Source organism: the organism of the source record quoted next, unplaced genomic scaffold, assembly GCF_019419815.1.
Source record: "Pyrus x bretschneideri cultivar Hongxiangsu unplaced genomic scaffold, Pyrus_bretschneideri_v1 Contig18, whole genome shotgun sequence".
Taxonomy (NCBI): Eukaryota; Viridiplantae; Streptophyta; class Magnoliopsida; order Rosales; family Rosaceae; genus Pyrus; species Pyrus x bretschneideri.
This window is the reverse complement of record NW_025999479.1, coordinates 5,366,891-5,384,433: the sequence shown is the minus strand read 5'-3', so window position 1 is coordinate 5,384,433 and position 17,543 is coordinate 5,366,891. Positions and strand designations below refer to the sequence as shown.

The 17,543-nt window shown below is 40.3% G+C and overlaps 1 protein-coding gene and 1 non-coding gene across 2 annotated transcripts; one reads left to right on the top strand and one right to left on the bottom strand.

Annotated features, from left to right (window-relative positions):
• Nucleotides 1-1,419: 1,419 nt before the first annotated feature.
• TRNAN-GUU lies at nt 1,420-1,493 on the bottom strand. Its single transcript has one exon. It is a non-coding gene; the product is annotated as a tRNA-Asn (tRNA).
• A 13,350-nt stretch (nt 1,494-14,843) lies between these two features.
• On the top strand, nt 14,844-16,845 carry LOC125476226. Its single transcript, XM_048582086.1, has 3 exons — nt 14,844-14,999; nt 15,369-15,977; nt 16,090-16,845. The coding sequence occupies exons 1-3, from the start codon at nt 14,844-14,846 to the stop codon at nt 16,843-16,845; spliced, it is 1,521 nt and encodes a 506-aa protein (XP_048438043.1).
• Nucleotides 16,846-17,543: the final 698 nt, after the last annotated feature.

Sequence of the window (17,543 nt, the reverse complement as noted above, 5' to 3'; positions counted from 1 at the left end):
AATGGCATGGGTTGTAATTTCATTGAAGTTGTGTGAGTCTAATATCTGTTTGGGCTCTGTTAACTAACGGATTAGTCAGGAGTACAGGGTGGAAATTTTAAAAAATAATTTATATTGTAGGCGTATTTTACTAAACAACCATAGAGAGAGGGAGAGGGGCGGCAAGAAGCAAGAAAAGAGAGAATTGAGTGATTTTTGTGGTGTGATTTCACGTCTTTATTTATAATAGTAAAGAAGGAAGAATTCTTGTATTTCAAGTAATACATTACATCTATGAAACTATCTAAAAGATATTATAGAACTCTATAAGAATCTATTAAGCATCCAGTGCGAGGCGAAGTGTTAGGTATGCAGTGATAGACGAAGTGCTAGGCATGCAGTGCTAGGCGAAGTGCTAGGTATGCAGTGCTAGGTGGACCATGATGCTTTACCGAGACCACAAGACAAGGGTGCTTAAATCAGAACACCATACTAGGGTGCTCTAATTAGACCACTAGACCGAGATGCTTACATTGGATCATAGACCAGATTGATCCAATTAGACCACCAGACCGAGAAGAGTACTCTAAGTAGACCACCGGACTAGGGTGCTCTAGTCAGACCACTATACCAGGATGCTTTACCAAGACCACACGAGAAAGGTGCTCTAATTAGACCACGAGACTAGGCATGCAGATTGCTAGGCATGCAATCACCTCCTCGAGTGCTCTACAGATGACCACTACATAAAGGCAAGTTGACCAAGATCAAATATTTGTTGGGTCGATAGAAAGATGTCCCTTCACCTCTATTTGAGACCACTCATTTGACCTTCCTTAGGAAAGCGGGCTTTTTGCCTATAAATGAAAGAGAGAGCAGAGAAGAAATAGAAACTAGTTGGGGTAGAGGGGGCATACTGCCCTTCGGCTTGACCATGCCAACTGAGGGCTTTGGGCCACTAGTCATAATTCTGTTTGTGGATGAACCACTATATATCCTTGTGTTTATCTTACTATTGTTGTTTATTATATCTCTTAAGTTAACCTTACGATATGTGAGCGTCAACTCACGCTCGTTTGAGTTGACCTGCAAATTTTGAACGTCAAACACTACATATTCTTACAACTTTCAAAAATGATAACTAAGTCAATTTTATTTATTTATTTTTAACTAAATCTCCACAGGAGAGAATTTCCGTACTAATGAGAGCTTTGTCTTGTGGCTTTAATATTGGGGGATCTTGTGAACATGATGCGGGCTTGGGCTTGACACTTGGTCCAAAATAAGAGAATAAACGGTTAAGAAGAAAAAAAAAAAAAGGGCTTGGGCTTGACACTTGGTCCAAAACAAGAGAATAAACGGTTAAGAAGCAAAAAAAGGGCTTGGGCTTGACACTTGGTCCAAAACAAGAGAATAAAACGTTAAGAAACAACAAAAAACCGCTAGAAGGAGGGTTCGAACCTCCGACCTTGTGGTTAACAGCCACACGCTCTAACCAGCTGAGCTATTCCAGCTTGCTAGTATCAACCTCCATCTCTGGTTTACATCACCGTACTCTTAGCTTTACAGATTATGTGCTAATGAAACAATTGCTATTACATTCAACCTGTGCATAAGCAACACTGCAAGCACTATCCATACTTGTCTGGGTCGTTCTTAATTTTGAATGTAGATGTCTTAATTTTGAAGTGTTCGTATATGGTTGATAAGAACTCAAACCAAAGTAATTGTAGTTTTCTGCATATTACATAAGAAAGATGGTGATCAAAACCATGATATATATAATTCCCACTCAAACTAGTAAATCTACTGAGAGAACATAGTCCAAGTTTACATTATGCATGTTTCATAGTAAAGTCAAAGTTTACACAACCTACGAAATCTTATTTCTGAATAGCTATTTAATAAATAGTGGGGACTGCATTACGATTCACATTGCCTAAGTTTTACAATTTTTTTCAAAACGTACATAAAATTGGTAGTACAGAAAATTAATAACTAAGATTGATATAAAAGACCTAATAATTGTGAAAATCAAATCTATCAATTAAAACATCAGTACAACTCAGATCTATGTAACCTTAAAACCAAAGCTCAAGTTTTAAGAATAAAAAGGTCGTCGAAGGAGGGAGAGGATTCATTTGTGCGTGGATTCTTTGTGAGAGGGGCTGAGACCAAATGTGAAAAAAAATCACGAGGGGAGGTGTAGAAGATAAAAGCTGGGACACTGAATCCGAGAGACTGTATGGTTTGAATATACATATGACGTTGTCCTTCGCTAGCTCAGCTTTTATGAGTTTCTCTCTTCCCTCACAGATTAGAGAAACACGACAATTACCAAGTCCCCACAAGGTAAGGTTTTAGCAGGGTGTTGAGCGTTGAGTGTGTTTGGTGGGATTGATATGTGGTTGCACCGAAATCACATGCTTTTATCGAGTAACCAATTTGTTATCTTTTTTATCTTGGAAAAGTCATATAATCATTATATTTGTTATCATTTTAAATCTCGTTAGTTGAGTTTTCATTTTGTCTACCAAATAGTCTATTTGGTTGATTGTGTTTCATTTTGTCTATCTTATGGTTTGACACAATTTTCAAGCTAATATTATAATATATTATACAAAAAATATGAGATAACGAAAAATTTATAAAGAGTCTCATTCTGAGAGAATTTCCTTAGCATTGAACCACTTGAAAAGATGTAATTGGTTGACTTTTTTTCTTGTAATGTTGTAAACATTTTTCTTATCAATGAGTGATCGCTAATTGTTTTAGGTAAATTTTTTATAAAAAGAAACAAAATGTGTCAAGTTTTATTGCCATATATATAAGATACGTCAAAGTTATTCTTTTTTACCATATATCCAATAAACAAGGATTGTTTCTTTCGTCAAGGTATATACCCAAGTGAATTTTGTTGTTGTTAATGATCCTCAATTTCTGGTGATTGATTAACTGAAAATTGAATTTTCTTGTGATTGAGCATTTAAGGTGTCAATGTCAATACACTTTCCTTTCTAGTTTTTTAAATAGTGATTCACAATATATATATATATATATATATATATATATATATATCTATTAATTAATGAAATCCTATTTGTCAATCAAAAGAGAGTGAAAAGACAAATTGGTCTTCTATCACACAAAAAAATTGTTGGGCAATAATGTAATTTCACAGGTCCAAATTTTACTATTTTTTTTATTAAAACCTCACCTAGGGTTTTCACTCAAATTAAGACGCCGGTGGATGTCAGAGTGGATGGACGAGGGGGTTTTCACTCGTGGCGCTAGGCAAGGGGGTTGGCTGAGTGTATGTCGCAGGCAGGCAGAGAATGGCCAAGTCGGCTTTGCAGAACAAGGCCACAGCCGAGTTCTTGTAGGAGTTGCAGAGATTCGCGACTAAGCCGACGGTTGCCACAGAGGAAAGACGGGCTGGCGGCGAAGAACAGGTTAATGGGTTCTGACAAGAGGGGCTTATTAGGTTCGGAGATGAATCGGGTGGTGAAGGGAGGGGACGAAGGTCAGGGAGGTCAAGAGAGTGGAGGAGAGGGAGGGACGAAGGTCGGGGAAGATGGGTTTTAGGGTTTGGTTTTTTATTTTATATTTTCTTTTTATAACTTTTCTTTAATTAATTATTTTTAAATGCAAATTTTTTTTTGCCATGTGGCACAAATGTGGCAACCACGTCAGCTTTTAACGGAGCAATGGATGGAAAATGTAACGGAGGTAATATATTGAAATAAAATAGTACTTGAGGTATGAAAATAAAATATTTTGAAGATATTGTATGAGATTGCAATAGACCTCAAACATGAGGTGGTAAAATATAATTTACCAATAAATATATGTGTGTGTAATGTACCCTAGCTATTTTTTCAGTTCTCGAAGCAAATTTATAGAAGCCCTCCATCTTCCCACTAGCTATCATATTAAAGGTTAGGAACTTGTGTTTCTAATGTGGTTTTTTTTTTTTTTTTTTGGTGTGTACGAAATGTTTGATTTTTGGTATCTATGGTGATTTTTCCACTAATATACACGGGTCATACTTCAGTTGTGATCCAACTTAGTGAGTAATGACATTTTATTATGATAAAAGATAAGATAATTTACATTAAATTCATTTAAATTATGAAGAGGAGCAGAGTTTAAACTCAGGATGCAATACATTGTTAAAGAAACCCTATTCACCTGCAGTGAGTAACGACATTCAAGTGTACCTTTGGGTTAGATTGTCGGTTTCATAAGTGTATAAGTTGGTGTGAGAATCATAGTGTTAATTAGCACTGTCCTAAAATTCCTCACCTAGCGCCACCTAGGCACTAGGCTGCTAGTTACTGTCTCGATTAATTTCTAAGTATTTGAAAATTAAGGAAAGGCATCTAGACCTCCTTAGGCTTTGGCCTAGCCTGTCTAGTTGCTCACTTAGCCCACCTAGACACGTCTAGGCACTCTTCTAGGTTGGGAGTCTCACTTAGATATAAAATAGATAACTTTTTTTTTTTGTTGAATAAATTGAAAGAAGCTTGTTGAATACTTGAATGAACATTCACCATATGCTTGTTCCCCATATTTTCAGTATAATATATTACTTTATGTTGCAGTCATATTTAGAATAGGAATGTGATTGTGTAAATCCTAGTAGATCTAAGAATATCTCTTATATTCTTATTAGGAGTTGAGTACCTATTAAGAGTTGTAATCCTAAAAGGGTAAGGTTTTTACCTATCCTACTACAATAAATAAAGGCAAAATGGGGGTGATACAACACACACCTCACAATTAAATCTCTCTATTCTCCCTCTTGCTACCGCCGGTTCCCTTTCTTTCTCTATTCCTTGTGATATATATATATATATATATTGTATATGTTTCATATATTTGTCAATATATATATGTTTCATGCATGGCACAATTAAATCTCTCTATTCTCCCTCTTGCTACCGCCGGTTCCCTTTCTTTCTCTATTCCTTGTGATATATATATATATATATATTGTATATGTTTCATATATTTGTCAATATATATATGTTTCATGCATGGCACAATTAAATTTCTTTGTGGAATTGTGAGTCAAAGTATATAAATAAATTAGAAGCATATTAGGGTTTTTCAAACCCTAGAAATTTTTTTTTTAAAAAAAAAAGGAAAGGAAATTGGGATTTTGCGGCACCACCGTCGACCACACTATGCACTATCGCTGGCCTGAAGCCCAGCTGCTTGGATCGCTGCAGCAGCCTTTGGGCTTATTGCTCATGCACGCGATAACCAGGCTTCCGCTTGGGGTCAACTTCATAACGAGCCTAAAAGCCCTGAGCCCACTAGCAGGCCTACAGCCTTGCAGGGCCGAAACCTTGCAACTTGACCCGAACTGACAACAAGCCTTTGCACTTGCTGGGCTTTGTACTTGCCACGGCCCGCGCCTCAATTAGCCAACCCATGAGGCTGAGCTTAGTCCCTGTAGCCCAAAGCTGAAACCTAGCTACGGCTGGGGTTTCTTTGCACCCACACAAGCATGGGCCTGCTCCCGCGCATTAGTCTTGGCCCAGTCAAGCCAGCAGCTTATTGCTAGGCTTCTTGTCTCTCGTATCGTGGCCTACAGCCACATATGGGCTACTTTTGTAGCCATACCCGAGCCCATATACCTTTAGAGCTTTGCCCTACTCACGGCACCCATCCTAATTTTTTTTGGGCTATGGTTTTTTGAATCCAATGCTAATTTTTGGCATTATTTTGCTTCCACAATCGACCCCCTTTGGACTCAATCTATTGAATTAATTAAAAGTGACTTGCAATCAATTAATCTGATAATCAGTCCAAAATTATTGATTTGAAGATCACTTTTGGACATTAACGATTCAATAATTTATTTTTATACTTTAAACCATTGACATACTTTCATAGTAACGAAGCTCTCACACTTGAGTTCCCAAAGAAATTCAAATCCACTACACTTAAATCAGCATATTGCATTCTATGTTTTTTGTAGGAACCTCTCCTTTATGAATTAATCATTCATAAAAACTAAATTGAACTTGTAGTTTCATATTTAGTGCCTCTGAAACTCGAAGTTTTCATTCAAAACTTACCATATGAAGCCTTTAGTTTTCATGCATAAATTAAACCCATACATGTCTATTAGAACTTGAATGTTCTACGATATATGTCTATGGATCACTATACGACTAATCACATTTTTTGTACCCTTCGTTTTAAAGACATGTCGATCTTAAACAAGCTCGATTTCATCGCTCTGGAAGTCTCTGGAAGAAACTACCTGAAATGGGTTCAAGATGTGAAGCTCCATCTTACTGCGAAAGGTATTAAAGCCACCATCGAGGCACCTAACGACGACAAACTTGTTGACGATGCTTAGAAAGTTACTGCAATGATCTTCATTCGAAGACACATCCATGATGCTCTGCAGACCGAGTACCTCGCTGAGGAGGACCCACGCACTCTCTGGCTTGCTCTGGCCAACCGTTTTGATCACTAGCAAGACATATACTTGCCTAAAATAAGACACAACTGCCAACATCTTCGCTTCCAAGACTTTAAGTCCGTGAATGAATACAACTCTGAAGTTTGTAGAATCTGATCACTGCTGAAATTTTGTAAAATGGAACTAACCGAGTAAGATCTCCTAGAGAAGTCCTATTCGACCTTCTATGCCACCAATATTGTCCTGCAGCAATAATATAGGGTATAGAAATTCACCAAATTTACGGATTTGATCTTTGTACTACTTCTCACTGAAAAACAGAACCAGCTTTTGATGAAAAATCATCAAGCTCGACCAACTAGCTCGAACGCCGCGTTTGAAGCGTATGCGATCAATTCTAGCAGCCACAAATGGCGTAAAAATCATCGTGGCTATGGTAATGGGCAACAAGCCCTACCATGGGCCCAAGATCCACAGAGTCAAGGCCTACCCAAGGGAGGAAATGTGACCCAGCAGCTTCCACCCTTTGCCTCTAAGGCCTCGAACTTCAAGAGTAATGTAAAAGCTCCCTTTCAATCGACTTCCACTGAAATGGATATGTGCTATCGCTGTGGATCAAAGGATCATTGGTCACACATATGCCAAGCTAACCCTGAGGCTATTGCCAAGTATCATGCCTGTCGTGAGTATAACTTTGTACATGTGGAACATTCGGAAGATACTATTACATCAATGAAAATATTGGATTTTCATGAGGCGTCAGCGCCTATGGACGAATAAATTCGACATATTTTAAGGTGTTTTACCCCTAGTGGCCGAACCCACTAGGAGTGGCCAGCCCCTCTCCCTTGTTTTTCTAGGTTTATGGTTTAATTTTGAACAAATTTTCGAAGTCTTTGGAATAATTTGTTTGGTTTTGGTTTGTTTTGAATTATGGATTGTTATTTGATGGATATTATATCTCGAATTGCTTAATTGAATGAATGGAATTATATTTATGCATGTGACCAATTCAATCAATTTATTTCTAGCTATATCTGGTGGGGAAGTTAGTTGTCTGGCCGATAGTATTATCACGCACATCATCTTGCGTAAACAATATTATTTTACTAACTTAATACCCAAGAAAGCACCTCTGACAACTCTCTTAGGTCCATCCAACCTGATTAAAGGATACGGAAAGGCCCGTATCATGTTGTCCAATGGTACAATCTTAACGATTAAATAGGCACTTTATTCTCCACGTTTTGGAAAAAACATTACTGAGTTTTAGAGATATTCGAGATAACAAATATCATATTGAAACCACTGAAGATAATGGTTCTGAATTTCTTTATATCACTTCGTATGAATATGGCCAAAAGCGTATTCACGAGAAGTTGGAAGGTCTCTCGAGTGGGTTGGAACGTCTCTCAAGTGGGTTGTACATAACAACCATTCGCAGCATAGAAGCCCATCATGTGGCCGACCCTGTGCCTGAGTTCCAAAGCACTATGCTGCTTTAGCATGATCGTTTGGGACATTCTGGACGTGACATGATGTGCCGTATCCTCAAATAATCACATAGGCATCGGTTACCTCCCTATGTTGGATTCCCGCCATGCAAAGTGTCTTTTTTAGGGAAGTTGAATACTCAACCCTCGATTACAAAGATCATTCACGATCCCCCTAAGTTTCTTCACAGGATTCAAGGGGATATTTATGGACCTATCTAACCAACATAAGTACCATTTATATACTTTATGATGTTGGTTGATGCATTGGCACTCATATGTTTGCGTATTATCCACACGCAATGCTGCATTTGTGAAACTCCTAGCACAAATCATTAAGCTAAGGGCTCACCACTCTAATTATCTGATTAAGTCGATTCGACTGGATAACGCTGGAGAGTTTATGCCACAGACCTTTGACGATTATTGCATGTCAATAGGGATTGATGTGGAACATCATGTACCCCATATTCACACCCAAAATGGCCTGGCGAAAGTTTTCATAAAGCGTCTTTAATTGATAGCTCGAAATTTGGTTATGAGAACCAAACTGCAGGTATCTACCTAAGGTTATGTAATATTGCACGTAGCTATGCTGGTCCGCCTGAGGCCCACCGCTACCCAACCTCATTCATCGTTACAATTGTTTACTAGATACGTGCTTGACGTCTCGCATTTATATATGTTTGGGTGCACAGTTTATGTGCCAATATCGCTGTCACTACGTACCAAAATGGGTTCTCAGAGAAAAATGGGAATCTATGTCGGTTATGATTTGCCATCAATTGTTTTCTATTTAGAAACCTTGATAGGAGATCTCTTTACCGCACATTTTGCAGATTGTCACTTTGATGAAACAATTTTCCTATCATTAGAGGGAGATAAGCATGCTAACGTTCCTAGAGAACTCCGCAAATTGTTGTGGCAAGCTCCTACTATGTCTCATTTAGATCCCCACACTGCCCAGTCTGAAACTAAGGTGCATGGATTATAGATCTTCAGAGCATTACTTAGAGCATGTCAGATGCTTTTAATGATCTATCAAAGGTGACAATATCACATACACCTGCTGCAAACACACCTGCAAGGATAGATGTACCCCTCGTACGTCAACATCTTGCCTAGGAAGCTCGAACCGTCCCCAAAGGTAGGGAGGCCGTACTTTCCATGCGGCCGGGTACTTTAGTGACTAGCCAATCATCTGCTCCAACCTTGAAGCGTGGCAGACCTCTTGGTTCAAAGGATTCATAACCCTGGAAGAGGAAATCGGCACCAACTAGTGACCTTCATTTGAATTTGACCATCGTTCACTCATCCATTCCAACGCATGAGGTTATTCTAGATAATGATGATGTTTTAGATGAGACAAACTGACCTCCAGAAAATCGTGAAATTTCGGTCCACTAGGCCGTATTGGATGAGGTTTGGAATCGAAATGAGATGATCGTCGACGATGAATTTTCGTACATAGTACCTACTGACAACATGATTAGCGATGACATTGAACCACATTCCGTTGATGAATGCCAACATAGAACAGATTGGTTAAATTAGAAACAAACAATCCAGGTCAAACTCGATTTGCTTACAAAACATAAAATGTTTAGACCTATTATTCCTACACCACCATGTGTGAAGCCAGTGGGCTACAAATGAGTTTTTATGAGGAAGCGTAATGAGAAGGATGAAATAATGCGGTACAAAGCATACCCCATAGCGTAAGGTTTCTCTTAGCACCCTGGGATTGATTACGAGTAGATGTATTCCCCCGTAATGGATGTTATAACGTTCTACTACCTCATTAGTTTAATAGTTTCTGAAAAACTAATATGCAGCTTATGGACGTGGTAATCGCGTATCTCTATGGGCATCTACATACAGAAATATACATGAAAGTTTTAGAAGGACTTCCATTGACTGGTTCAAAAAGTTCTAGACCGCGTATCACTCTCTCAATTAGATTGAAGAGGTTACTCTATAGATTGAAACAATCCAACTGGATGTGGTATAACCGTCTGAGTGAATATTTGACAAGTCAGAGTTATATGAACAATTAATTATGCCCATGCAAGTTCATAAAGAAGTCACATTTCAGATTTGCAATCATTGCAATTTATGTCGATGACATGAACCTTATTAGAACTTCTGCAGAGCTTGATGAAATTGCTACACACTTGAAATCGGAATTTGAGATAAAGGATCTTCAGAAAACTCGATACTGTCTCGACGAGCGTTGTTCGGATGTAATCCTAGTACATTAATTGAACTACACCTAAAAGGTGTTACGATGTTTTAAAGAGGATAAAATGAAGCCTTCGAGTACACTTATGGTCATTCGGACTCTAGATGCTAAACGAGATCCCTTCCATCCAACTGAGGATGAGGAAGAGATTTTGGAACCAGAAGTTCCATACCTAAGTGCAACTGGGGCTTTATTGTACTTGGCTCAATGCACTAGACTCGACATCTCCTTCGTTGTTAATCTTTTGGCTAGATACAACAATGCGCCCACATGCAAGCACGGGAGTGGTATTAAAGACATTTTCCGTTACCTCAAGGGTACGATGGATTTGGGCTTGTTCTATACCCACAAATCTTCGAGTGTTGACACCCTCTTTGGTTTTTGGATTGATTCTCGCCTTGTTGGTTACGCATATGCTGGATATCTCTCTAACCCACATAGGGCACATTCTCAAACGGGCTATGTCTTTTCCGTTGGAGACACTGCTATATCTTGGAGGTCTACTAAGCAAATGCTAGTTGCAACTTCTTTGAACCATACTGAGATTCTTGCCCTGCATGAAGCATCACATGAGTACTTTTGGCTGAGAGCAATTAGGGAATATATTCAAAGCACTAGTGGTCTTACTTCCGTTGTTGACATTCCTACGACGATCTTTAAAGACAATGCAGCATGTATCGAGTAGTTAAAGAAATGATACATCAATGGAGATAACACCAAGCACATAGTGCCCAAGTTCTTTTATTCTCACCAACAACAACATCATTAGAACATTAAAGTCAAGCAAATCCGTTCCCAGGACAACCTGGCCGATCTCTTCACCAAGTCATTGCCCAAGCCTACTTTTCAGAAACTCGTCCAAGGAATTAGTACGCATAAATTATCTTAGTTGAATTGCTTGTAGTTATCTTATTTGGAAGTTATGTCTAACTCAGGGGGAGTATCCTGAAGCATACTCACTTGATCTTAATGTACTCTTTTTCCTACGATTAGGAGCATTTTTCCCACTGAGCTTTTGCTACCTAATGAGGTTTTGATGAGGCACCCATCCTGGGATGATCATACTCCTGAGTTCACTATTTTTGTCTTGTTTGACGTTTGTTTTAGACATTGTGCATACTTCTCACTTTTCTTCTTAGTATATGGGTTTTCCCCATACCTTGGGTTTTAACATAGCGAGTTTTTGTGAGTTTTATTACTAATGCATATTGTTTGTACCATACTTGACCAATTCCGAAACTACTAAACACCGATCAACAGTATACCGTCAATGACCCACAAGAGTTTCCTTTCAACTAGAAGGCCAATCACAACGCGACACGTGTAGATATCAGAGGCCAATCACAACGAAACACGTGTCGATATCAGAGGCCAATCACAGCACGACACGTGTCAATGTCAGAACAAAGCTAGAAACTCTCTTTTATAAAAGGGGATCATTCTCCTATAATAATCCCTAATGTCATTTGTACTAAATTATTCACTAGAACTCACTGAAGGAGAGCTTAAACCTATGTATTTGTGTAAACCCTTCACAACTAATGAGAACTCTTCTACTCCGTAGATGTAGCCAATCTGGGTAAACCACGTACATCTTGTCTTATTTGTTTCTCTGTCTTTATCCATTTACATACTTATCCACACTAATGACCAAAGCAATCTAGCAAAGGTCACAAACTTAACACTTTCTGTTGTACCAAAGTCCTCGCTAATTTTGTGCATCAACATTTGGCGCCGTCTATGGGAAGTGCATTTATTCCTACTCTTTCCAACTTTGTTAAGTTGGTTTCCACCATTCGTACACTTTCTTTCGACTAGGCACCCCTCTCCAACATGAGGAGGGAAGAAAGCCACAACACGCAGAAAGACACCCCCTCGCACTTAGTGTGAAGCAACGAAAAAAGAAACGAAAGAAGTTTGCTCTTTAGGCTAAAGTGGATGAGCTAGAGGCTCAGAACAACATGATAGCGATAAAGAATGAGATCCTCCAGGAGCAGTATGAGAAGCTCTTCAGGATGCTCCATTAAGCTAGGCATATTCAAAAACACGAACTCATCGCCCCCATGGAAGTCGACCACCACTTGGGTGGCCCCAAACGTGGGGGATTACCTGCTTTCAACATGGATATCCCTAATAAGGAGCGAGCTACTTAACAAGGTGTTGATCAACATGAGACCTCTCTCAACTTAGCTGCTTCGACCCAAAGCAGGAGAAGTGGAGGAAAGCACCTTTTTGCAGAAGGAGCAGAATGATCGAAAGCAGTTTTTTACGACCGTCGGGACTTCCTGAGACAACATCGAGAGAACCCCATCCACATAAGCTCGAAGGTCAATGACCCAAGGGTTTCTAAAAGATTTGGTCCTCTCCCATGTCCCAAGCCAGCTGCCAATCTAGGGAATAAGAGACAGGTCCTAGAGGAATATGAACATATGGGGGACTCAGGGGTGTTTCGACAGGCTCGTCCTGGAAATCAGTATGGTGAGTCCAAAGAAAAATCTCATGCTCTTGATCAAGCTTTCTTACTTCCAAGAGGTGATGTAGACTTACGAAAGAAGGATTCAGCAATACCTGACTCCGCTTAGGATCCCTTTGTTCTACAGCTCCTTAAGGAAGTAAACAAGTTGAAGGCCGAACGTCAGGCCGAAATACCTGACTGGAACCAACCCAGGCCTAGTCTTTTTACCAGGAGGATCCTAGACACCCCCCTCAAAGCAAAGACAAAGCAGAAGCTTAGCTTACAACTCTACACTGGAATGGAGGACCCGATTGAACACTTTAACCTCTTTGAGTCCACCAAGGCATACCGGATGCACACCGACGAAGAGCGATGTCTTCTCTTCCCATCTACCCTCTTTGGTGGAGCTTTAAATTGGTATTGCCATCTTCCACTTGAGATACTAGACTCATTTGAAGAACTAAGGAAACTGTTTGTCTCTCAACACATCTTCAAGACAGATCGCTTACATTCTGCAGATGACGTGTACACTATTTGCCAGAAACCAGACGAGTCACTACGAAAGTATGTCGGCTGCTTCAGCCATAAGTATTCTCGCTGCGCTGAGGCAGATGACAAGACCACCCTTAAAACCTTCCTGACAGGCCTACGCGACTGTTTCTTCAAGTACATGATCAATGCCAACACTTGGAAGACTTACTCTGAAGTGATGGCGCAGGCTTACAACCATGCTTCCGCCAAGGCAAGGACATATTAAGGGAAACTCCCTACAACCATCCCTTATCAGCAAATAGGGAGTGGAAGCTAGATTCAACCAAATGAGAAAACCTCAACCTTCCAAACGGAAACAGCGCCCCTTCTTACCTTACTTAATACTTCGCCAAGATAACAGACATATCAATCTCAGGGCAAGAGGAAAGATTTCCATCCTCATCAGTCCCATTTCAGTAAGAAGAGTAAGGGGCACTATTGAGATAACCAAAGGTATCGCCACGATAATGCCCAACCCCAGGCAGTTAACGCAGTGAGCCAAACACATGTCAAGACAGGCCCTACCCCGAGGTATGAGACGTACACACCTTTGAACGCCACATGCACGGCCATTTACCCCAGTATATCTCACCTGATACCAAAGCCAAATCCGAGATAGTCGGATTACAAATCCATGAAGGACACGGGTGTGTTTTGCTACTACCATGAGTATAACGGTCATGATGGCGAGAAGTGTATCATCCTCCGTGATCATATTAAAGTTTTAGCACGTGAAGGAAAAATTGATCAATTCCCCCGTCACCCTCCAAAGGATAACCGTAACCAACGCCAAATGAATGTGATATATTTCGTAAGTGGCGGCACACCCGTATCTGAATCTTCTAACAGGGCCATGAAAAACAGTGAATGAACTTTGAGGCCTGACCACCAAGTGTTTCACATAGATGACATCAGGGGAGGCAAGTATCAAAAGCCTAATTGGGATCCAATATGTTTCTACCCTGAGCAAGAAAGAGGTATCACCTACCCTCACAATGACCCACTAATCGTGGAGACTCAGATAACCAACTTTGATATACGACGAATCCTGGTAGACACGGGGGCTTTGGTCAATATTATGTTTGCTAAAGCTTTCCAAGCACTTAATGTAGCTAAACACTTGCTTGATCACTCAGTTTCTCCTCTGATAAGCTTTTCTGGTGATGTCGTGCAACCTTTAGGGAGCATACATTTACCCTTCACCATCGATACAGGGCCTTACACAGCCACCATCACCACTAACTTTCTGGTGGTTAACTGGCTAACAGCATACAACGTCATCTTTAGACGCACGGGTATCAATGATCTCAAGGCCATGGTATCTATATATATGTTGTTGATGAAATTTCCAACCCCCTATGGAAACGGTTACATTAGAGGAAATCAACTGAGTGCACGATCGTGTTACAACACTTGCCTGTGCCCAAAGAAACAATTTCTATACATGACCAAGTTATAAAGATTAGCTTAAACAGAGCCAACTTGGATCTCCATGATGGTAATAGTCAACCCGACGATCCTCGAGATGACCCCTTCACCCAACAATTATAACCTGCTGAAGAATTGGAGAATGTCTCTATCTCAAAAGATTATCTGGACCGCATAATGAAGATTGGCACCACTTTGTCACCACCCCTTCGGCTGGCATTGATTTCCTTTTTGCAAGAAAACATTGAAGTCTTTGCCTGGTCATACGAAGACATGCTAGGCATCTCTTCCGATATCATCTGTCTTCGCTTGAGTATTGATCCCAAGACCAAGCCGGTGAGACAGAAGCGAAGATCTTATGACGCTGAACGATACGAGGCAATGAAGGCAGAAGTTGAAAAACTCAAAAACATAGGCTTCGTCCGTGAGGTCAATTATCCAACATGGGTAGCAAATGTGGTCCTTGTTAAGAAAAATCCAACCAAGGAAAGTGTTTTGCTTCAAAAGATCTCATGGAGAATATGTGTCGACTACACTGACTTAAACAAAGGATGTCCGAAGGATAGCTTTCCCGTTCCTTTCATTGATAGACTTATATACTCTACAGCAGGGTGTGAACTCTTGAGCTTCATGGATGCTTACTCAGGGTACAACCAAATCCTCATGAACCCTTCGGACTAAAAACACACGGCCTTCACTACTGACAGAGCACTATATTGCTATAAAGTCATGTCATTTGGCCTAAAGAATAAAGGGGTGACTTATCAGAGATTAGTCAATTCAATGTTTGCTGAACAGATTGGGAAAAATATAGAAGTTTATGTTGATGATATGTTAGTCAAAAGTAAACATGCTGACCAACACATCGCCAACCTGTTTGAAACCTTCTGCATCAATAAAAAGTATCGAATGAGGTTGAACCCCAACAAATGCGCCTTCGGCATGGGCTCTGGAAAATTCTTGGGCTTCATGATTAGCCAACGAGTTATTGAAGCTAACCCCGAGAAAATCAAAGCAATCATTGACATGAAAAAACCAGTAACTTCAAAAGACATCCAAAGCCTTACTGGCAAGGTGGCACCCTTGACCAGGTTCGTTTTTAAAGCCATGGACAAATGCGCTCCTTTTTTCAAAACACTCAAAGGAAGTAAGAAGTATATTACGTGGATTGATGAATGTGCCGAAGCATTTAAGAACCTTAAGGAGTACATGAGTAAAGTCCCTCTACTTTCCAAACCTGAAGTTGGCGACACCCTAATTGTCTATCTGTCTGTCTCGGCTTCAACAGTTAGTTATGTCCTCATTCGTAAGGATGGTAATATCGAACGACTTGTCTACTACGCTAGCAATGCTCTACAAGATGCGGAGACACAATACTCCAACATTGAGAAATTAGCTCTAGCATTAGTCATGTTTGCTCGGAAACTTCACCCCTACTTCTAAACACACTTCATCATTGTGTTTCCCCCTTCGACAAATACTTCAGAGTCCTGACACTTTGGGGCGACTGACCAACTAGGTGATAGCACTGGGAAAGTTTGACATTTCCTACCACCCAAAGCCAGCTGAGAAGGGCCAAGTAGTTGTAGATTTCATCGCCAAATTCACTTATCCTATTGACATCTCTCCTACACCTGAAGCTGTGGCTTCATTACCCCCAGAAGCTCGGAAGGTAGAACCAACACTCCCAGTATGGACTCTATATGTTGATGGCTCATCCAACCAACAAGGTTATGAAGCAGGACTAGTCCTGACTACCCCCGACAAAGTGACAATGGAGTATGTTTTTCACTTCAAAGTCAAGGCGTCAAACAATGAGGCCGAGTATGAGGCCTTTTTAGCAAGTTTACGTTTGGCCAAACACCTTGGAGTTAAACAAATTGATATCTTCAGTGACTCCCAATTGGTGGTTAACCAATTCACGAACAACTTTGATGCTAAAGATAACTCCATGGCAGTATATCTTGCGCAAACGCAGCTTTTGCTCAAGCACTTCAATTACCAGATCACCCAAGTCCCTTTAGTGGCAAACAGTCATGCATACGCTTTAGCTCGCCTTGCCTCAGTAGTAGAAGACAAGATTAGGAGAAAAATTCATGTCGAATTGTTGGCAGCACCAAGCACTATGGCCGCAAAAGTGTGCAACATACAACAGGGGGATAGTTGGATCACCCCGATTTATAAATTCCTTGCTCATGGCACCCTCCCAAATGATAAAGTCCAAGCTAAGCAGATTCAATACAAGTCCACCCGTTACCTGATCATTAATGACTAACTCTATAAGCGAGGTTTTAACCTACCATACTTATGGTGCCTTACACATGCGGAAGCGGAAATTGTCTTTCAAGAAATACATGAAGAAGTCTGTGGAGATTATGCTGGATCTCGATCCCTAGCACACAAGGCTTTTTGCCAAGGATATTACTGGCCAACACTCCACCAAGATGCCATCAGAATATCCCGCTCATGTGATAACTGTCAACGCTACGTAATTATTCATTACTCCCCTCCTGAGCTTCTTACTCCTATGATCAGCCTTTGCCCCTTCGCCCAATGGAGACTTGATTTGATCGGCCCAATGCCCGCAGGGAAGGGCAAGTTCTGTTATGCAATTGTTGCAGTTGACTACTTCACAAAGTGGGCCGAAGTAGAACCCTTAGCAACCATTACTGAGGCAAAAATAGAAGACTTCGTATGGAAGAACATCCTTTGCAGATTTGGCATTCCCAATGCGATAGTCACGGATAATGGGCGACAATTCGACAACAAGAAGTTCAGGATGTTCTGTTCTAAGTTCAACATCAACTTATGTTTAGCCTCCCTAACCTATCCCCAATCTAATGGACAAGTCGAGGCCATCAACAAAATAATCAAACTCACTTTGAAAACCAGCTTGGATAAAGCTAAAGGCTATTGGCCATAATTTGTACCCTAAGTTCTTTGGTCATACCGCACTTCATATCGGACTTCAAT

Bases quoted from the DNA above. Each gene is read 5' to 3' on its own strand.
- LOC125476226 (XM_048582086.1), top strand. From the start codon at position 14,844: ATGCTAGGCATCTCTTCCGATATCATCTGTCTTCGCTTGAGTATTGAT. The intron at 15,000-15,368 runs GTCAATTATCCA...TTTGCTGAACAG, and splicing joins ACATAGGCTTCGTCCGTGAG to ATTGGGAAAAATATAGAAGT. The intron at 15,978-16,089 runs GTCATGTTTGCT...CTGACCAACTAG, and splicing joins AGAAATTAGCTCTAGCATTA to GTGATAGCACTGGGAAAGTT.